The sequence below is a fragment of the Ovis canadensis genome, chromosome 4 (genome assembly GCF_042477335.2).
Source record: "Ovis canadensis isolate MfBH-ARS-UI-01 breed Bighorn chromosome 4, ARS-UI_OviCan_v2, whole genome shotgun sequence".
NCBI classification, from domain to species: Eukaryota; Metazoa; Chordata; class Mammalia; order Artiodactyla; family Bovidae; genus Ovis; species Ovis canadensis.
The window spans coordinates 127,005,896-127,028,677 of NC_091248.1; the positions used below are offsets into that span (position 1 = coordinate 127,005,896).

The window sequence follows — 22,782 nt, forward strand, 5'->3', positions numbered from 1 at the left end:
TGTAGCATAACAGGCACGCAGCATGTAGGTCGGGGGATATGAGGACACCATGAAGATGGGTGAGGGCGTGGTGGTGGAAGAGAGGCACCTCGAGCTGGGCAGACACCAGAAGTGTCCCGGTTGACTTCCAAGCACTTGAGACATGGCCAGCGGGGGCCAGGGTGGGCCAGAAGCACAGGAGACAGGTCAGAGCTGCTAAGGAGGAAAGAGACGCCATGGCCTGTTCCTGCCATCTCACCACAGGTCTAGATGACTTCCACTCCCCTTCCTTCTCTGCCTCCCATACCCCTGGTGACAAACGGGGATTTTTTTTATCTTTTCGTTTCCTTAAAAAAAAAAGAGAGAGTGTAACCAAAGCATGAGATAGGATTGCTAACAACTGTCAACTCTGGTTGGTGGGAATATGGGTGTCAGCCAGCCTGGCTCAAGTCCATCAGTTAGACTTCACTCCAAGATCAGGGTTACGGCCACTACAGGCACCCAGGATCCTTTCCTCGCCTCTGCCCAGCCAAGAAAAGATGCAAAGAGAAAACATCCAGCTTGGTTTCTTTTTTTTTTTTTTATCCTGCAATTTTTTTTCTTCCTATCTTCATGTACATGGTACCATATTATATTAGACTCAATGACAAAAACCATGACTATATCCTGAAGCAAACGGACTGGATGTGGCTTTATTTTCTCTCGGATGTCAGTTTTATCACCATAAAGTCAAAGTTCTCTGGATTCTCCCATCCCAGCTCTCAGAAACAGTCGCCTCCCTGGGCCCAGCGACCCTGAGCAGAAGGAGGGTACAGAAGTTGACCGTGGGTGATGCGTGCAGAGGCACCAGCGCCAAAGACCAGGTTTAAGAATGGAACCCACCAAACCACCTCGGTGCTGGTTAGGTTTTATTTTTAACAGGATGTCTCCTCTTCATTTGTTTTTTTCAAAATATCAGTTATATCAATATTAGAAGTGTAAACAGGTACAAAATATACAGTACATAGAAACAATTTTCTTAACTAGTCTATTGCCTAATAAAAGTACACACAAGGGAGCTGAATGAACAGGAGCCGTGGTCTCCCCGTCCTCAGGGAAAGGAGATCCCGGTGGGATCAAAGAACCAGCGTCTGCCTCAACAAAACAGGAATGGATACTCGTGTGGCAGGGACAGCGTTCGGGTGGGATCAACAAACCTGAGCTCATTTCTGATTCCACCTTCTTTTAAGATGCCAGCCAGGGGGTGAGCAACCCCTGCCCCGGCCCCTGGGGTGGGAGGGAAAGGAAGCGCAACCACCCGTCACAGAGGCGGCAGCTCTCAGCTAAAGTGTGAGGAGGCCTGACCACTTCTGGCTCGGGCAGTTAGGGGTCAAATCTTTTAAGAGGGCAGCGTGAAAAGCTGTCCACCCCAGACTGCTGGCCCAGGAGGATGAGCCGCGCGCCAACCCATCTGACCCCAGGCCCTTGCCAGCTGTCTGCACTCACTGTGCACACAGAGAGGGGGGTGAGCGAGGTTGAGCTGAGTCCCTCCTCAGAGTTAACTTTCTGCCTCTTCTCTTACGGGAAAGGATGCTCCTCCGCGTGCTTCACTAGGTCACAGGAACGATCAAATGAGATTCGGAGCAGAAGCATTTGGACAGGGAGAAGACACCACACGAAAAAAGGAAGCGGGCCTCGGGCTGGAGCAGAGGGCAGCATTCCCCGTGGCGGGGTGGTGGGCAGGTCTGGCTCTGTGGCCGGCTCTGCTCCCGCCGCCCCCTACCCCGCGCCTCACCTCTGCAGCCCTACTAGTGTCTTCAGACAGCCCTCCATCACGAGGCCCGGAGTCACGTGCGTCCCAGGGCCTTGGGGTGGCAGGTGCACACCGCAGGGCTGGCACTTGTGCAGGGGGCCTTTACAGGTGCTGGGAGACGCGGGGCGCTCCGGCTCAGTCCTCCTCGCGCCCGAGCTGCGGCTGGAGTCCACGGCGCCCTGCTGGCCTCGGGCAGAGCCGGATCTCCACTCCCCTGGGGCTGTGTGCGTGCTGAAACCGGCCCGTCCCCCGGGGGCCACTGGGGCCAGGAAGGTCCAAGTGCCTCCTCGCCTGCATCCCCGGCCAGCCAACCTCCCGGCGGCTCTGTCAAGACTCCATAAGGACACAGCCCACAACACACACGCAATCCAGAAACCAAAGGTACACTGTTAAAGTTTAAACTGGTGCTACTACTATTTTCCAGCTTTGTCTTCCAAGAATTAAAAAAAAGTTTCGTAATTAAATTACTTAAGATTCTATGCTGCTCAGTTTCACAATCAGAGAATTCTACTTTGTTTAGAGGTGGAAGCTGGGCCGTCTGGGAGTTTCTCCTGCTCCGGTGAGCATTTCGGCAAATGGGAATCTGGTTTCCCCTCCAGGCTCCATCCGTCTGGCTTCGAGGCTTTGCGCACGCCGCCCAGCCGCCCAGCCGTCTGGAGAGGCGACTCTTTACACCGGGGCCTGCGGGGGCCCGAGGGCTGGGCGGCCGCGCAGGGCTCAGAGGTCCCCACCGTCGGTGGGTCCCAGGACACTCAGGCCACAAGTCCAGTCAGTCACGAGGTCCGTGGGGGCCAAGGGTCCTTTGGCGGCGGGGCTCTTGAAGGGGTCGGGGGGCGCGGCGGGCAGCGGCGGCAGGGGCTGTCCCCGGGCCGGCTTGGCGCCTGCCGCATGGTTGCGCTGGTGCTTGCGGAGGTGGTCCTTGCGGATGAAGCTCTTGCCGCACACTGTGCAGGTGAAGGGTCGCACGCCCGTGTGCGTGCGGTAGTGGTCGATGAGCTTGGAGCGCTCGGTAAAGCGCTTCTCGCACTCGGTGCAGGGGAAGGGCCGCTCGCCTGTGTGCAGCATGCGGTGCCGGATGAGGTGCGCTGGCCGCGTGAAGCAGCGGCCGCACTCGCCACACCGCAGGCCGCTGCCGTCCCGCGTGCTGCCCGCGGCCCCGGGCACCCCATCGGGTTGGCCCCCGCAGCTGCGCTGGTGCGCGCTCAGGCTGACCTGCAGCTGGAAGCTTTTCCCGCACGCGGTGCACGTGAACGGCCGCCCCCCCGGGGGGGCTGCCGGGTGCTTCTTCAGACCCGGCTTGTGGCCGAAGCCTTTGGTCCGGCCGGGGTATTTACAGGGGTCATTGAAGGGTCTCGGGGCCTGGCTGGGGTCCAGCACGGCCTCTCCATTGTCGGAGGAGGAGAAGGGCAGCCCCTCGGGCCCGGTCCTTGGGTTGAGGCCTGCAGGAGGCTTACACCTGAAATTCCAGCCCCACCGGACCCCCCCGAAGAGCCAGTCCCCTGGAGGGGTCTCGTCCTGGGTCACTGCGGGGGTGGGATCCCCTAGGTCACGCTCTGGCCGGGCGGGCTCTCTCAGCCCCAGCACGGGGTCCTGGCTGGGGAATGAGCTGCCCTGGCTCTCCCAGGCTCCTTCCTGGACAGGACTGGGGAAGAACCTCGTGGCCTGGGCTGGTCCGAACAGTGTCCCATGGGCTTCTAGGTCAGTAGGGTGCACTGGTGTGGCCACCACCTCTTCTTCTTGGACTTCTGTTTTTATCACAATTTTTACATCTGCTGAGAAAGAGAGAAAGAACAGGTATCATTTTGTCCCCCTTCCTGCTTAGAAAGGGAAGATCTGATACTTTCATCTGGATATTCAGCCCACCAAGGCCACTCTGAGCCCTAGTATCCAAGCCTCAGGATCCAGTTCAGCAGAGGGGCCCAAGGTGGTCAGGCAACTGCCTCAAACTGTGGGTGAGGACATCATGTTTCAGAACTTTCTCTACAGGTAAAGCAACCATCATATCTGCTCACCTTGTTCTAGAGCCTTCACCACAGGTAAGGAACCACTGTATCTCCCCATCACTTCTCATTTTCAGTTTGGTTGGTAAGGCTAATCATGAAGCTATTCCAAGGAAGGAACTCAGACCACTGGTGGCAATGCACAGAGCTGGGCTCAGGCACATCTGAGACTGGACCCTGGCTCCCCATAGAGCAGCAGCCACTTCAGGCAAGTTCCTCTGTGAATACCCTTTTCCACAGGGTTGCATGAAGACTAAACCAGGCAGCACACGTGAAAGCCCTGAGCATGCTGGTTTTGCATGCAGCAAGCATTCAGTAAATGCAGCCAGCTAGCTAATGATAAAAATAGTCATGAAATAGTAATGTTTGATTTTACTTAAATGTACTTGAATTTCACACTTTCAAGTTTTATATCAGAGATCTAGGCTTTCAGCACAATTTGGGGGTGTTAATATGACAGAAATTATTGAAGTAACAGCTAACTGGTTTTCAAAACAGAACAGAAAATTAATACATAAATACAGCAGTTCTTTTTGAAAAGACTCATTTGAAAAGACCCTGATGCTGGATAAGATTGAAGGCAGGAGGAGAAGGGGACGACAGAGGATGAGAAGGTTGGATGACATCACCGACTGGATGGATATGAGTTTGAGTAAGCTCCGGGAGTTGGTGAGGGGCAGGGAAGCCTAGTGTGCTGCAGTCCATGGGGTTGCAAAGAGTCGGACACGACTGAGTGACTGAACTGAACTGATGGCAGTTCTTTCCAATTTGAGCTGGTGGACCTCTGTCTTTGGTAGTGCTAATACCTAAGAATTGGTTCCGGTTGGGTTTGGCTTTTCCAGGCCAGAGAGGGGCCAGGATTGCTGAGTCTGGGCAAGAGGTATATATTCTCTCAAGGGATCATCAGCTTGTCAGGACGGACTGGTTAATAATACAAGAAAGGAACTGTGGACATTCTCAAGAAAGGCTGTTCAAGTCTAAGAATTTGGAAGGAGAGAAAGGCCAGACTGCACAGAGTTCTCGCATCACTGGCCCCTAAACACCTCCTAGCTGGCGGGTCGGGCGCCTCAGAGGCAGACATGAGCACTTCCGGTCCCCAAGAGCACTTCCGTTCCTCCCTCTTTCAGTCCTCCCGCCATGCCCCGTACCTTCTGTGGAGGCGGCCGTGCTGAGTTTCAGCGTCCCGTCTGAGCAGGCGGAGGAGGGGTGGTGGGGAGGGAGGTCGGCCTGCCAGGAGGTGGGCGGGATAGTGGTTGAGAAGTTGGCATGGACGCCTGCAGTGAAGAGAGAGCGGGGCGGGGCGGGGGGGGGGGAGCACGTCAGGGAAAGAACGGGGAGGCAGGCGCCCGGGGACCCCACCAGCGGCAGCTTTCCCGCCCGAGCATCACGGCCCCACCTCTCCTGAACCAGTTTTTGCCCCCTTCTCTGAGGCACCAGGAAACGCAGATGTCGCTGACTCTAGTCATACAGCCCCCTCCCCCCCTTTTTTCTTTTTTTTGAAGTACAGTTACTTTACCATGTTGTGTTAGATTCTGCTGTGTTAGCAGTGAGTCAGTTATACGTGTACACATATTCTGTCTTTTTCGGATTTCCTTCCCATTTAGGTCACCACAGATCACTGAGTAGAGTTCCCTGTGCTGCATAGTACGTTCTCATTAGTTGTCTATTATACATAGTGTATACATGTCATTCCCGATCTCCCCGTTCATCCCATCTCCCCGTCCCTACCCCCTTGGTAACCCTAAGTTTGTTCTCTACCTCCATATAGCCCCTCTTAGGAGGCAGCTGGTGATTTAAATGCTCAGTGCTGGGGCAAGAAGAACAGGGGTATGGCTGGTGAGAGTGAAGCAGAGAAATACCAGGACGAGAGCAACTCGGAGCCAAGAGGGACTCGCAAGATGTCATCCGGAGCAACCCCTGCCACGAGGTGGGAAACCTAAACTAGCCAGGCAAGATGTTCCAGAGCCTGCAGCCCCACCACGATGCTTCCAGGAACTCCTCCTCCCAGGCCTTGCCCTCAGTCTCTACATCTGGTTCCCGCTGTCTGCCTGCAGCCTTGGCCACTCACCAGAGGCAGCATCGGTAGAGACGTCTCCTGCTCCAGAGTCGAGCTGGCTGAGGCCCCACGGCTCCTCCCCGATATCTGGCTGTCCGGCTGCCCATGCCTCCACACCCAGAGCCTGCTGCTCCTGGAGCTGGAGCTCACCTTCTTGCTTGATCTGCATTAAGAGGTCAGGGGCAGGAACTGGGGCCCCCGAGCCTGAGAAAATAGAGAATGCGTGAGTGACAGCATCAGCGGCCCTGGGGTGGATACACTTCCAGCCAAGGAAAGGCGCACAGGGCCTTGCAAAGGTGAAAGAGCTTGGTGGGAAGGGAAGGCAAGAGCTCAAAGAGGAACTGAGAGGCCTTCCAGGCAGAGCACGAGGTCACATGGTATGGAGCACAGGGGTCAGGCAGGAAGACAGAACACACGCTCAGGGCTGGATCTCTGGTCCATGAGCAAGGCTGAACTGCCCTAGGGAGGTCCTGTTCTCATTTTAAACCCACATAAAATCTACCCCCTGTCCCCACAACCTTACCCATATACATGTACTTACGTGAGCACAAGAGAAAGAGTCCAGATATATAAGAGTCAAAGGAAGAACATAAAGTCAAACTAAGAGTTTGAGTGAGAAGCCAACTAGAGCTGCTGAAACAGGATGCAGGCCTTAGGGGCTGGGCTTTGATGTCCAAGTGAGGAGGCAGCAGGGCTGAGCTGCCTGCATCATCCAGCAGCCATGAGGCTCTATCCCATCGGGGAAATGGGGACTAAGACCATCTGTGAGGAAAGGCAAGGTATGAGGAAGCTGTCTCTTGTCCAGGGCCATGGGTAGGAAAGCCATCCAGAAGAAATTAAAAGAAATTAGAAAGTAACTTCATACTACCCATATGGTGCAGAAGCCCTAAGTTGAGAAATTCACAGAAAAGCTGACTGAAAACCATGGCAACCCAAGAGACACCCAAACCAAGGCAAATGCAAACCTGCCCATTAGGGCATCCCCGCAAGACAGGCCTTACAGGACAGGCTAAACCCACAAATCAGAAGTGGAGCCAACTGGCATGAGAGCCACAGCAGAACTCACTCCCACAAACTACAGGAAAAAAAGAATAGCTAGAAGGATATAATAGCGTATGTATGTTTAAAACAGTCAAAGAAATGAAGGAAGACTCTCTAAGGCAAGGACAGGAAATTATTTTTAAAAAGGCATATTTGAAAGAGAACCGTACAGACATTCTAGAAATGACAGAAGCGGTCATGGGTATGAAAAAGTCAATGGCTGGCTTAACAACAGAATGAACACAGCTGCAGAGAAACTTAGTGACTCAGAAGATGGAACTGGGGAAACAGTCCAGAGCACAACACTGAGACATAAAGAAATGAAAATATAAAAGAGAAGCTGAGACACAAAGGATTCAACGAGAAGTTCCAACATAAGCTGGTAGAAATCTCAGGAGGGAATGAGAAATGGATACATGGCAACAGGTAGAAAGAAATAATGGCTGACAATTTTCCAAAACTGAAGGTATGGTGAGCCCATGGTTTGAAGGAACACACCAATTCCTAAGTAGGGAGTAAGAAAGAATACAAACCTAGACAGTACTCATGTGAAATGGAATAAGAGCAAAGTCAAAGAGAAAATCTTAAAGGACACCAAAGATAAAAGAATGACATTCAGATTGAAAGATTTCTATCAGCAAGATAATATCTTCTGGAAGAAGATAATATCTTCAAAATGCTAAGGGAAAATTGCTTTCAACTCATTTTATGAGGCTGATATAATTTTCATTGCACAAACTAGAGAAACAATTCATAAAACGATCATTTATGAACAGATACACAAAGATCCTAAATGAAAGAATTACAAATCAAGTCCAGTGATATGTTTTCAAAAAAGTAAAAGAGACAATACATTAAGAACAAACCGGATTTATCCTGAGAACTCAAGGAGAAGCTACTCCTGGAAAATGCAGTAACACCACTCACAAACAGATTAATGGAGAAAACCATACAGTCATTTCAACGGACACAGAGGCAACACTCACTTCTAATGTTTCTGTCTGACTGGTTAGCTGTGCAGAGAAACTCTTCTTAGTACGGAATATCCAAAATGATGGGTAAAGTGTAAAACCCCCAAAGTTTTTAACCATGGATGACCTCTAAGAAAGCCTAGGTCAAGCATGGTAAATTGCCAGGCGTTTTCTGCTCTACTGCTGGGCTGTCATGGACTGGGCCCACCTGTGAGAAGCCTGGGGCTCAAGCAGGGTGGGAGGTTGGGCTGGAGACCCCTCACCACCACCACACACATAAACCTGGGCCCAAAGGCAACATTCCCAGTGCACTAAACTTAAGGTGAAAACCTGCCCCTTGGAAGGAGACTGCCCATTCTAGCCTTTGGTCTTGGCTGAATGGGAAGAACAGCCTCCCTGGGAGTTGACACAGCCCAGGTGGGTGCTCAAGGGTTTCTGGTGCTGGGCCTCACACAACAGCATGGCCCCAAAACCTCGAGGCCAACACTGTCGTGACCTGATGACAAGCTAAGGCAGACAGAGATTCTCAGGACAGCATTTTAAATAGCTCTCAGGCATTAAAGAACTCCCAAATATAAACCACCACCTCAACAGGAAAACCAGTTACCTCAGTCCATCAGAAATCATCAGCTGCAGAATACGAACCACAAAAACTGGATATGGAAAACCTCATACACAGAATTTGAAGTTTAATACACTCACTGAAATAAATAGAGGGAGTGAGAGCATAACGAATAAGAGATGGACAAAACAGTTGTAACATAAAATAATTGAGATTTAGAAACCCAACCTGGAGGTTAAACAACAACGGAAATGACTGGATAGAGCGAGGTGAACCAACTAGAAGAAAAGATCAGAAGAGATGTTTCAGAGCTCAGTGAAGGGACGGAGAGGAAGATGTGAAGAGAAGGTCAAAGTTATGAACTGATGTGAACCATTCCAGAATAGGAGGACAGAGGAAATGGGGCCAGGCAGTATTCACAAAGACAGTGCTGCAAAACTTCCCAGCTTGTTGAAAAATATCAGTGATTAGAGCAGGATAAAGAAAGAGAAATCCACACCTTGATACACTGTAGTGAAACTGCAGATCACCAAGACCGATATCTAAAAGGTAGGGGAAAAAAGATTACCCACAAGAATATTGGCTAGCAAATTATCTTCAAAGGGCTAAAAGAAGCTAACAATCAAACTAGAATTACATCCTTCAAATGTAGAAATGGAGGAAGGACATTTTCAGGCACATATAAACACATATACAAACCCACACAACTGAGAGTTTTTATCATAACCAGATCCACACACACATACAAATGACAAGTGTGTATTTTAGAAGATAAACATCTCCAGATTACTTCTAAAAGAACAGAAACAATACATAACTTCCAAACTAATTAAAAATAATAGAAGGTCCTATAATTATTAAAGAACTTAAATCAGTAGATAAAAATCTCCCCTAGAAAGAAAAACATTCAAAGAATAGATAATTCCAATATTACACAAAGTCTATGAGCAAATTAAAAAAAGAGGGAATGCATCATAACTTTGATCTTTAATATCAAAATCACACAAAGCCAGTCTAAGAAAGGAAAAGTATAGGCCAGGCTCACTCATGAAGAAAGATTCCAAAATTCTAAACAAAATACTTAGCATATTAAGTCTAGCACTGTTTATAGAGGATCATGGGTAACTTAGACTTTTCCCCAAGGTTGCAAGCTTGGTTCAACATTAGAAAAATAACATAATTTACCATTCTAGGAGGTTAAAGAAGAATCATATAATTGTCTCTCTGTGCGACCCCAGGGATTGTAGCCTGTCAGGCTCTTCTGTCCATGGAATTCTCCAGGCAAGAGTACTGGAGTGGGTATTTCCCTTCTCCAAGGGATCTTCCCAACCCAGGGATCAAACCCAGGTCTCCCGCATTGCAGGCAGATTCTTTACCATCTGAGCCACTAGGGAAGACTATAATCATCTCAACAGATACCAAAACAGCATTCCATAAAAATTCATAGCTATTCTTGTTAGAAATACCTAGTCAACCAGAAATAGGGAAAACTCTTTTAGCCTGATAAATGACACTGATCAACAAAACCTTTAACAAATATTAGACTCAGTGTGAAAAGTTAAAAAGCATCTTCTTTAACATCATGAACCAATTGAACACCTGTTGTCATCACTTCTGTATAAGAATTTTCTGGGAGTTCTCAGCTAGCACACAAGAGAAAACTAAAAGATTTGAAAACAAACAAAAAATTCGTATTACTCATAGGGGATATGATGATCTTTTTAGAAAACGAGAATCATCAGACAATTATTATAAAAGTTATTAGGACTAATGAGAATTTTAGCAAAGTTCTTAGAAATATCAATAAATAAAGACAACTGCATTTTCCTTTACTCCTAGGGTTTTAAGGGAGCACGGCAATCACCATTTTTCTTCCCTGTCACAGATCTTACAATCAGAGAACTAAAACCCAGGAGGAAGGCTGGTGAGGATAAACTCTTCTTATAACTGATAAACAGGGATGCAGCTTTTATCTGTGGCAACAGGGGTCCTCAGTACTGACCCTGGATCAGGAAGTCACCCACTGGACCCTGGTGAAGGAGGCTTTCCCCAGTACAGCAGCACATCCCTGGGGGCAGCCAGCTGCCCAAGGGGAGAAGGGTCGGCAGGGACCGTGCATGTCCAAGCCTTGCTCCCAAACTCCCCGACAAGGTGCGTCCCTGGTGGGATGCCTAACTATGTGAGACAGTGGGATGTTACATAACCGAGCCCTGTCACAGGAGAAAAAGCACTGGGAAAGGGTGCTCCCTGTCCCCACGACCCCAGCACACACCATCAACAAACAGAAAATGCACCTTAAAAAAGGCACCACTGACAACAGCGACTCAAAACATGCAAAGAATGGAGGAATAAAAGATATAACGAGAAAATGTTATAAAACTTCACTGAGATGTTACAGATGATTTTCACAAATAAAACCCTTAATATAGTAAAAAGGTCAGTTCTCTCCAAAATGATTAACAGAATGCGTGCAGTTCCAACCACAATCCCAACTGGATTTTTTATGGAATTTGGTAAGGCAATTAGGACGTTTACCTGAAAGGACAAAGGAAAGGAAGCCCAGAGTGCCAGTGAAAAAGTACCAGCATTCCAACCTCCTGTGGCCATAAAAGTTTGTTCTGGATGGATTAAGAACTTGACCATGAAAGGCAACATTTTAGAAGAAAAATAAGATGGTGTATCATGACCATGAGGTAGGGGAAAATTTCTTAATTAAGATATAAAAAGGACAAACCGTAAAGGTAAAAAATTAGAAAGTCCAGGTATGTTAAAATAAAAAGCATCTGTTCTTTAAAATCTACCGTAAATGGAGAAGATATATATGTGTGTATATATGTGTGTGTGTGTATAAGGAAATATATATATATAGGGAAATATATATGTATATACATGTGTATATATATATATATGGAAAGAATTAATATTCAGAACAGTAAAGAACTCTTACAAGTCAATACAGAAGGGGAAACAAAAGTATACAGAAGGCATAAGCAGACATTTTACAGAAGAGGAAAGATAAGTGGCCCATAAACAGAGGATATAATGTTCAATCTCATTAATTAGGAAAATACACATTTGAAACTATAAATTTTAAAACATTTCACTGCTACCAGATGGGCAGAAATAAAAATAGACGGCATTTCTAGGGCTGAGGACGGGCCCGCTATGGCTGGAGAGCTCACTGGGATGCTACCAGGAGGAGCCATGTGTGCACTTTCCTATGACCCAGCAGCTCTGCTGCCCGGCGTCTACCTTGAGAAACTCTTACGCGCGTGTAAGACTTTCCAGCACAGCATTGTTCCTGAAAGCAAAACAGTTAGAAACAGCACAAACACCCATCAACAGTGGAAGGGAAAAACACATCGTGCGTTATATTCAAAAATACAAACTTTAGGGGTGAAAATCATGAAAGGGAATGAACTACAGCTATACTACATCAACGTGGATGACTCTCAAAAATGTAAAGTCAAACGAAAAAAGCAAGTTGAAGAATGTATATATTATGATCTCATTCATAGAAGTTCAAAAAGTGGTTAAACAGTGTTACTTAGGAATATATACACAGGTAATAAAAGGTAAAGAAAAGAAGGGACTGATCTCAGAGGTCTGCATTTCTGTTTATCTGTGAAGAGTAAGGGAGGGTGTGGGGTCTGGAAGGGACAATGGGTTCTGGAAGGTTGGAAGGTTTTGGTTATGATCTATTTCTTACGCTAGAGGTTGGGAATATGGGGGATGCTGACTAATTGTTCTCTCAACTTTATGTATTTTGTTAATGTTATGTATATTCTGTATGTATTTTTTATGTTATATAAAACATAGTAACAATGTATGAAAGAAATAAAACAATATTTTAAAAAGAAGCATTTGGTATAATATGACAAATCTGTTCAGGATTAAAAGCTGTAGCCAGAAGTGGAAGGAAACATCTTTAAACTAACAGTTATCTTCAAAAGTCTATGGCAGATTTTTTAATGATGGCCATTCTGACCCATGCAAGGTGAAACCTCATTGTAGTTTTGATTTGCGTTTCTCTAGTAATGAACCATGTTGAGTCAGTCCTAATGAGGTGGATGAACCTAGAGCCTATTATACAGAGTGAGTCAGAGAGAGAAAGACAAATACTATATATTAACACATGCATATGGAATCCAGAAAGATGGTGCTGATGAACCTATCTGCAGGGCAGCGATGGAGACACAGACGCAGAGAACAGACATGTGGCCAGAGTGTGGGGAGAGGGCGGGGCAAACAGAGAGGAGCATGGAGACAGATCCAGGACCATATGTAAAATAGGCAGCACGTGGGGATTCGCTGAGTGACACAGGGAGCGCAACCGAGTGCTCTGTGCCAACCTCGAGGGGTGGGGTGGGGTGGGAGGTGGGAGCAGGGTTCAGGAGGGAGGGGACATATATATGCTTGTGGCTGATTCATGTTGATGTATGGCAGAAAACAATACAATATTGTAAAGCAATTATCCCCCAATTAAAAAACAAAAAGTCTATGGCAAAAAAATCACCTAAATGCTGAAACTCCACAGACAGGGATGCCAGCTATCATGGCTGCTATTAATATTTAACCATGTCCTATACCCACTGCGAAACCAGAAAAATAAAGTTAAGAAAATTTCAAAAGAAGAGGCAACTTTTGTGCTATCCACGGACGGCACAACTGTCTATGTAAAAAAAAAAACCTGGGAATCTAAATTGACAAGTCATTAGACGTAATGAGAGGTTGAGAAAATGTTTTCTTTCACTAAACAGTCAGCGGCATAACTGCACACCTGCAACAACTATTTAAAACATGTAATTAATTTAAAAATCTCATCCACAATAGAAACAATGATCAGGAGAAAAGTGTTAAAGCCTTATTCAGGCACACACAGAAGGCGACAATAAACAAGTCTTCCTGTGGATAAGGGGGCTCCATATTGCAATGACAGGAGTTCTCCAGAAGTGAAATTATAAAGGAAATGCAATTCCAGTCAAAATTCCAAGAGGATTTCTGAGAACCTGACATAAAGATTCTGAAATCCATATAGAAGAACAAAGGTCCAGGAAGAGCCAAGAAAAGTTTAGAAGAACAAGTAGGGAACGTGTAGTCTACCAGATTTCAAGGCTTATTATGAAACTAACAACGGTGAGAATTGGTACAGAGATTGAGACAGAAGAAATGAGTGAAGACAGAGAAACGGCGCATGCGTGTATGGAAGTCTGGTTCATGATGGGACAGACATTACACACGGAGAAAAGGAAGAATATCCAGTGAACTCTGCTGGAAAGTCAGATGTCTTGTGGGGAAACTTTGAAAGAATTCTCCCTCTCAATCTACACAAATATTAATTCTAGTTGGATTAAAGACTTTAATGTGAAAAGCAAAACTAGAGGGAGGCAGGAAAGGATATTTTAAGGCAGAAAAAGCACAGATCGTAAAGGCAAAGACTGGGGTTAACGACTCTGCCAAAAATTAAAACTTTTACCCAAGGACTACAAAGTTAAAAGACCTGCCACAGCCTGGGAGAAGATAATCTGTAATGCAAATAACAGATAAAGCGTTCATATCCCAAACTACATAGAGGTCCTGAATCAGTAAGATAATGAAAACAGCAGAAAAACAGAAAAAGATAATTCACTGGAGAAGAAACCAAATAACAATCTGAAGAAGATGCTCAGCTCCACTTGCAACTGGGGATATGCAAATTAAAACAAGATACCATTTCACTTCCATCAGACTGGCAAACATCTAACTCTGAAAACTGGGCAAGGAAGTAAGAAGATAGGCACCACCCGTAAGGGCTGGGAAGCACAGATGCCCATGTGACCACAGGGCGGGTGATCTGTGGCTAAGGGCAAAGGCAGAGGTGCAGGCTGGCATGCCCTTCCTGGCCTGTTCCCTAGAGGAGCACCAGCACCTGGACACAGAGAGACGCCTCTGAATGTCCACTCGACTCCCACTTGTGACGGTGAGAAATTAGAAACCACTTATGCACAACTCAATGGAGGGATAGATAATAAATTGAGATATAGTTGCTTTTGGAATACTGAACATCCATTTTAAATGAATGAACTTGATTTATATGCATCAATAGAGATAAGTATGAAATACAGGGTACTCATAGATATCATGACATTTATGTGATGTTTTCAAGACACACAAAACCATATTCTGTATTGTTTATGGCTACACATGTACATAATAGAAGTTTTAAAATGTGGATAGAGAGGACAGACATCGACTTTTGGACAACTGGTTATCCTGGGGAGGAATGAGATTGAGAGAGCTGAAAAGGAATTTAGATTATATCAGAAATATATATTTTCATACATACATACGAATGATGAAACACGGCACACGTTCAACAAATATTAAATTCCTATTCTGTGCCATATATATATACTCTGTGCAGTATTCTAGGAGCCCAGAATGATTATATGAACAAAATCAATAGAGGTTCTTATCCTCTTGAGATTTATATCCTAACGAAGGTGGGGGTGGTTACCAGACAAGCAAATCTATAAATATGAAACATGTATCTTCTATAAATACGAAATATATTCTGTTTCTACATACATAATAATATCCTTGTCCACATAAAATCCGTGAATATAAAATAGTATCTGGAGAGCATGCCTGGCAGAAGGCAGGACCAGGTGCAAAGGCTCAGAGGCTGGCCCAGTGTGGAGCTTTGGGAGAGCAGCAGGGAGGCTGGGACAGGGAGTGGAGGGCCAGGGGAGACGAGCCCGATGGTGCGAGTTGGTGCAAAGCCAGCAGGGCTGTTTGCTGTAACGTGGGAGAGCAGACACTGGAGGGTCAGGGAGAGGGGCAGGAGGTGCCTGCCACAGGCCACGCAGGAAACCAGGGACCTGAGAGTCTGCACGCAGTGCTAGCAGGGTTTCGCTGTCGGGGCGGACGGGTGTGGATGAGGGTCAGAGATAACCCTGGGTTTGGGGCCGCAGCGGAGGATGGAGGCTGCCTACTGCCTGGGAAGAGTGGGTTTTGATGGCGGATGAGGAGCTTGGCGAGGCACGTGTTCCAAACAGGACATCCGTAACCTGTCCATGGGGACATGGACCCCACAGAGTTCAGGGGAGAGGTCCCAGTCAGAGCACTCACTAGGATGACTAGGTGTGAGTGTGGGAGGGCACACGGAGGGCACTCCAACCATAAAAGGTCAGAAGAGGGGGGTGCCGGAAATAGAAAAGGACAGGCAGGAGCAAAAGCAGGAGAAGCACCCCCTGGTGCCCGGTGGAGGGGGAGGGGAGGGGAGCAGGCGGGACTCTTGGGGCAGAGCCTGAGGACGTGGGGTGGGGGGTGGGAGGGTGGGTTGCTGGGGACTGAGTTCCACAGAGCACTACTGTGGGAGGACTTCAGGGTTGCGGAGAAGTGGAGAGGAGGTCTGTCAAGGGGCTGCACCAAGCCCTGAGCCGGGGAGGGCGAGCCAGGGACCAGGCTGGGAGGGGATGGGGGGCCACCTGGCAGGAGTTCCCGCAGAGGAGCTCAAGGCCAAGAGAGGGGAACATGAGTACCTGGAGGGGGCGCGGGGGAGGGTCTCGCCAGAAGCCACCGCATTTCCAGGCCCCTATTTCACTCTCTTAGCGTGCTGGAGAAGCCAGGGAGGCCTCCCCACGGATGTCGTCAGTGCAATAAAACAGACCTACGGGGAGCCTCCCACCCTGGTGAGCAGCTGGCTGCCCGTGTGTCCTAACTGTCTTCCCCATCCAGGTAGCACTCTGCTATTCGTCAAGGTCTCACTTTTAGCACAGTCCCTGGCACCTGGGAGACTCTCAAAACATGTTTGTTGACCTAGACGGGTGAATGCTTTCTGGGCACAGCCTGCCCCTGGGAAAGAGCAAATCGAATTGTGGTGATAACGGCACACATGGAAGACACATTTCATAAATCACAAACACATAAGACTGTTTACTAAGACAGGTGTTCAGACAAGAAGGAATGCCCCAGGCAGGTGGTGCAGACAGACAAGAGGTCTTGGGAGGAGGCTGGCTTGAGGCTGCAGGGGCTGCCCCTGCTTACAGACAGACTGTCGCAGACCCCCAGCCCAGCAAGGTCTTCCCGTCAGCTGTTTGGCTTTTCTCGTGCGTCCACCCGTCCTTCCCTTAACTTTCAAAGGTGCTGACTGGCCCAGGAAAACCTGAGACTGTGGTGTCGGGTATCCAGATTCACCTGAAATAAATCGGTGGCTCTGGCTGGACTGAAACGTGACTAACGGGTCAATGTTCTGTGACTGCTAATGGGTTTCAGTGAAATCTGGTTCTCAGGTGGAGGCAAGGCTGACTCTTTGAAAAGCTATGAATGAACTAAATCCTGTCTTCATGACCTTCTGCCTTCCTGTCTGCGTCCTGCCCCCTCTTCCCCTAATTCTGAGCCATGGGCGCCATCTCTTTCCTAAAAACTCGGTTTGCTGCCTGTTTCCATGCTGGGAAGCTGGACGTGCTAAAGGTCACAAGAAAACTCAGGTTTGAAGCATTGCTGCTTTTCCTCAGCTCTCCCTGGAAAGAAGGTCACCCCCGCCCTGGCCGTGTCCTCCCCTGGGTCCATCTAACCCCCTCCTGTCTTCCCGGCCATCCCCACCCCTCACCTGGACTCGGGTCCACGGGAACATCTGGAACCTTGGGGCCAGCACGACGCCAGCACGGCTCCTTCCCCTGTTCGGTCTGGGTGAGGACCTCGGGCCTGGAGATGGCGTAGTCTGAAGAAGAACGGAAGGGTTAGCTTTGGCCACGTTCCACTCAAGAGGTGGGGACAGGCAGCCCGGGAAACCAAGATGGCCTAGAAACCACACCTCTCGATTGGTATAGGGCGGTGATACTCAAGCACAGATGAGTCTGCCTCCCAGGGGCAAACTGGTCAGAGTCGGAGATGTTTTTGGTTGTCGAGACTGGGGACGGGGCAGAGGTGCCTCTGGCATCCGCTGGCAAGAGGCTGATGGCCGTCCTACAAGGCCCAGGACGGTCCCCAAAACAAAGCCTCATCTGGCCCAAGATGCGGTGCTGAGCATAAGACACATTGATACAGGGTCTCCAGGTTAAGAAGCAGTTGTTGTTTAGTCGTTCAGCCGTGTCTGACTCTTTGCGACCCTGTGGACTGTAGCCCTCCAGGCTCCTCCGTCCATCGGATTCTCCTGGTAAGAATACTGGAGTGGGTTACCATTTCTTTCTCTAGGGGATCTTCCCAACACATGGATCAAACCTGCATCTCCTACATTGGCAGGTGGGTTCTCTACCACGGAGCCTCCAGGGAAGCCCCTAAGAAGCAGTGCATTCCTGCAAACCGGAATATCACCTCACACCTGCTCCTGCTCCCGCCTCATAAGCATGCCCTGTTGCCTTCATACCTGCGGTCACACAGACACCACCCGAAGAGGTAGACGGGCCTTCTTGGGGGGTATTGCATGAGGGTAGCGGCGGCAGCCCCAGGGTCAGGGAAGCCTCCAGGTATGAAGGCAGCACGGGCTGCGAGAAGCCTGGTCTGCCCATATTCTTCTCGGTCAAAGCCTCACGTCTCAGTAAGAGAAGGCGAGAGCAAAAGCCCTCCTCAAACGTGGACTGATCGTACAGGATCTGAGAGTCAGAGGAGCCTCCTCCACTCCAGGACTCAGCAAGAGACAGAAACGGCTGTGCTCCGGGCCTGGTTAGGAGGGGGGTCGCTATGCCTCTCGGTTTGGCAACCTGTGAACTTCACCAGGCAGAAGATGGCCTTTGACTCAGTCACCCCAGGCTCAACTTCAGTAAGAGGGAGATGACTGTCCATGGTCAAGGGTCCCAGTGATTCACGTGTCCTTGCGATAAAAAGCCACCAGCAGCAAGAAAGAGACTGAGATCTCCCCGGGCTGTCTGTGCTTAGTCGCTCAGTCCTGTCCGACTCTTTGTGACCCCGTGGACTGCAGCCCGCCAGGCTCCTCTGCCCATGAGGATTCTCTAGGCAAGAATCCTGGAGTGGGTGGCCATGCCCTCCTCCAGGGGATCTTCCTAAACCCAGGGATCAGGCCCAGGTGTCCCACATTGCAGGTGGATTCTTTACTGTCAAGGAAGTGCAGGAGTACTGGAGTGGGTAGCCAAGCCCTCCTCCAGGGCATCTTCCTGACCCACGAATCGAACTGGGGTCTCTTGCATTGCAGGCGGATTCTTTACCAGCTGAGCTACCAGGGAAGCCCTGAGACCTCCTTAAATCACATTTAACCAGGAAATGAACTGCAAGCCTTACCCAGGGAGACCAGCGTCTCGTAGTTGCCCCTCATCACGTGCTTGTACAGCTCCTTCTGCCACTCGTCCAGCTTGCCCCACTCCTGCTCAGAGAAATACACGGCCACATCATCAAAGGGCACCTGGAACCACAGGGTCACGCAGGCTCACCCGCACGCCGACGGGCAGGAGCCGCGGGCTGTCCCACCCCCGGTGCCCAGGGCTTACCTTGGGGGCCTCGCCCTTGCTGCCCGGGGGCAGCCGCAGGATCCAGAAGTTCCTGTTCCTCAGCAGGTTCTCCACGTTCTCCAGCCGCCTCTGCAGCAGCCCGTACTCCTGCAGCAGGGTCCCCAGCACGGCCCACTTGCCCTCCAGCTGGTTCCCGAACTCCACGGCCGTCTTCTCACAGTCCGCCAGCTTCTTCTCGGCCATGCCTGTTCGGCCTTCTAGGGAAAGCAAGCGGGCGGCCTGTGATTCGATCTTCCTCTCCATGGCCTGAATCGTGGCTGCCATTGTCCAGGGAGAAATCTTTCAGAAACAGAGAGCAGACCAGCATCAGTCATTCCACCTGCTGTGTTCCGTAAGCCCCCTCTCCCCAAGGCGTCAGGGAGCTATGCTGGGAGGGGGTAGTAGTGCGCATGGCGGGATGGGTGGGGGGTGTTCAGGCCAGACCTCCGCCTGGGGGGTCAGCTCCTCTGGGTGGGTACCGTCCCTCCAGGCCTCTGCAGCCCACCTACAGAGACCCCAGTCACGGCTCTCAGCACCCTGTACAGTTACCTCCCCCTCTGTCTCTGAAGGCAGTGCTGTATCTGCTCACAGCACACAGGGGCCCATGGTAGGCGTTCAGTGCAATTGTGTTAGATAAATAGTGACCGCAAGCTGCTGGTATGTTTTAGTGGAGAAATAGTAAACTGCGGGTTTATTAGCGCCCAGCCAGCACCTCCCATCATAACCGCACAGGATCTGTCTACTGACAATGACCTAGCAAAAAAAAAAAAAAAAACAGCTGGTTCACTGAAACGACACAAACACGAGCGTTGCTCAACTGCTCTTTCAAAGAAGCATCTCGTGTCTCTTTAATGAACATGGAAATCCAGTGACCAATTCCTCTCCACCCCAGGACACTCTGATTTTGTCCCCTTCTCAATTACTACCCCCCTCAAAGTAAAAATCACCATGACTGCAAATCTCCTCCCTCCCGCTCTGCCCCCAGCCAAGAGTTAAGACTCCGATCCAACCCAAGCGCCCTGCCCTGGTGAGACTGACTGTTTCCTCTCACTGTCCCCACCACTCACAAGGGGAAAATCAATTTCAGACATTTTTGGTGCTGCCCCAGGATCAGTAACGCACCTTACAGACAGGTGAGGAAGGTAAGACATTTGCCATCAGGTTAGACTTTATATGTGCTGCAACCATCATAAAGACGTGGAGACTCCCCAGTGACCTGCCTGACACATTTTGCTTTGGGTGGGCTGGACCACTAGACACCCCCCTACATACACACACACACACACACACACACACACACACACACACACACACACACACACACACACACACCCCTGAAGGCAGGACCCATGAGTCAGGGAAGAAGACCTGATATTTATACCATCTGGCAGTGTCTGAGGGTCAATGGTACCTTACAACATTCTGAAAATCATTCCTAACCAAATGTCTGGTGACTATTTGCAAAGTTAAAATGGTGACTCATAGGAACCTGTGAGGATTCATTTAGAGAGTGGCTGAGAACCAGGACACGGGTGGACACCTCAGAAAACAGTGACAAGACAGTTTGAAAACAGGTTGGAAAAACTGTTGAGGACGGAGCATTTGGGATCCTGGGGTTGTCTGGAAGGTGGCTGGACCAACGACCTCTGACCTGAAGAAGGAAGACGGATCTCAAAAGATGGGGAGGAGCTGGACTGGTAGAGAAACAACTGGATGTGGGTGGGTCTCTTGCTCAAGAGGTAGGTGGTTCTGCCCTGAGGCTGTGGGGACCGCACCAGCCTGGCACCTTGGGCTGGCTCAGCCCTGCCTCTGAGTGCGAGGCGCCCCTGGGCACGGGGCGACGTTTCTTCCCTTCCCCTCAGTCCTCCTCTGGTGACCAGTCCCTGACATAGGGCCCCAGACACTAACAAGTGTCTTCACTTTATTGCCCAGCTCCATATCTCCTAAAATCCTACTTAACCTCCTCCAAGAGCATCTGACTGCCCTTATCATCTTTGTGTTGCAAGAAAAGGGCCTTTGCATAAACTCTGACCTTATAAACAAAGGCACCACCCAGTTTTCTGACATTTTAACGGGGGCCCAGGGAGCCTCCTAGAAGGCTTCCACACTATTTGGTGGGAGGAGGCCACTGCTCAAGGCCCTCTCCTCACTGAAGGGTGAGCGGACACATGGGGCTGGCCGCAAGGCTCCTGCCAGGGAAGCGGAAACTCTCCGCCTGGGAGCCACCGATGGGAAGAGAACGGCCAAAGCCTTCAGTGGCTCCCCACCCGGGATGATGCAGTCCAGGCCCTCACACCCCTTCCAACTCTCCCGCGGCCTCCTCTCCCCCTGCCTCCCTACCTAAACCACCTTTTCCAGGCAAACGGACTCCTCCTCGAACACGCCGGCCCGGGGCCCGCCTCTCCGTGTCCAAGCTTCCTATCCTATCGGGAAAGCTCCCCCGGGTCCGCGCACAGGCTGGTGAAACCCGAGCCTTCCCCTGCAAGCCCCACTCGCATCTCAGCAGCCCAGGCCCGGGCCCCTGCCTCTTTCGTGTTTCCCTTCGCCATCACCAAGTGTACCTGTCTGCTTGCCCAGAGGCGTCGAGTGTCCAGCACACAGAGCGACCCTCTCTTCCCACGCACTTGCCAGCTGTGCGATCCTGGGCAAGTTAACTTCTCTAGGCCTCGGGTTTTTCATGACAGTGAGGACCTACCCCCGCCTAGGTTTGCTGCGCGGACAAAATCACGCCTAACGGCTGGTGCAGCGCCTACCTCTACGAAACCGGGGGGAGCAGCTGTCTCCCCGCCCCGAACCGCCCCCCACCCCCCCAACCCCAGGAGCTGGGCGCGCAGAGGGGGACTCGGTGCCTGCGGAGTCGCGGCCGCTCCGGACACCTCCCAGGTGCCACCAGGCCGCTGGGGGGAGCTGGGGGGTAGCGAGCGGTGGGCAGAGAAAGGAGACGCGGGGTGGTGGTGGTGGGGGGCGCGCGCGATTGGGGGGGCCAGCGGATGGGGCGGGGGCAGGAAGCCCGGAGGGCAGCAGGAACTCGGCGAGGGGCGGCCTGCGGTGCGGGGACGACCGGTTCCGCCGGGCTCAGGCTCGGCCCAGAACGGGGAGATGGGGGCGCCCAGCCGGCCGGCGGGCGCCGTAGGCCCCGGCGTACCCCGTGTCCCGCTCGCCCGGAGCCCCAGGCCCGGCGGCCCGGCCCGGCCCCCGGAGCTCCTCCCCAGGGCCTGCGGCGCCGTGTGCTGGGCCCCGGCCGCCCCGGGGGCCCCCGAGTCCGCGCGTCCGTGCGCGCGGGCCGCCCTTACCGGAGCCGCGGCCGCCTCGGCCATGGCCCTGCGCTGTCCGGCCCGGCCCGGAGGAAGTCGTCGCCGCCGCCGCCGCCGCCGCGCGGCCCCACGCAGGCCGGCCCCCGGCCTCTCCGCAGGCGGCGCCCGCTCGGCCCCGCCGTCCCCGCCCGCGTCGCCGCGCTTCTCGCTGGCCGGCCCGCGCCGCTCCGCCCGCAGACGCGCCGCCGCCGTCAGCGCCCGGCCGGTCCACACTGCATCCTGGGAGCCGGCGCAGGCCCGTGAGGCTTCCTGGAGGCAGCGCGGCCGCACAGCCCCACCTGCAGCCCGGAGAGGCGAACGGCAGGCGCGGCGCCCGCCCCGCCCCGCCCCGCCCCGCCCCGCCCCACGGCCCGCCTGCCCGCCGAGCCCCCGGACGCTGCCCTGCCCGCCGGCCCAGCAAACCCCCGACTCCCCCAACCCCTGCCCAGCCGACTTGCCCACACTCCCCCTCACCCCAGCTCCCGGCCCCCGCCAACCCACCGACTAACCGGCCGCCCGATCCACCGGCCCGCCGATTCTCCGGCTCCCTCGATCTACCGGCCAACTGGCGCGCCACCCCGCCGACACTCCGATCCCCAGGTTCCCCGACGCCCGGACCCACCGGCCGCGGCCAGGCGCGCGCTTAGACTCGCCGCTTGGACTC

General features: G+C 51.3%; 1 protein-coding gene across 8 annotated transcripts; it reads right to left on the reverse strand.

Moving 5' to 3' along the window:
• Nucleotides 1-643: 643 nt before the first annotated feature.
• Nucleotides 644-22,387, reverse strand: ZNF746 (zinc finger protein 746). Of its 8 annotated transcripts, none has more exons than XM_069587047.1 (8): nt 22,119-22,387; nt 18,826-19,125; nt 18,620-18,740; nt 17,199-17,537; nt 16,995-17,105; nt 5,840-6,031; nt 4,920-5,045; nt 644-3,543 (listed from the first exon to the last, which is right to left on the reverse strand). In XM_069587047.1, exons 1-8 carry the CDS (start codon nt 22,140-22,142, stop codon nt 2,489-2,491), a joined length of 2,268 nt encoding a protein of 755 aa, XP_069443148.1. In that variant the 5' UTR covers nt 22,143-22,387; the 3' UTR covers nt 644-2,488. The 8 variants fall into 8 exon arrangements, with proteins under 8 accessions (XP_069443148.1, XP_069443147.1, XP_069443145.1 ...); XM_069587046.1 differs by having other exon boundaries at nt 644-3,540; nt 18,620-18,701; nt 22,119-22,317; XM_069587044.1 differs by having other exon boundaries at nt 18,620-18,701; nt 22,119-22,297.
• Nucleotides 22,388-22,782: the final 395 nt, after the last annotated feature.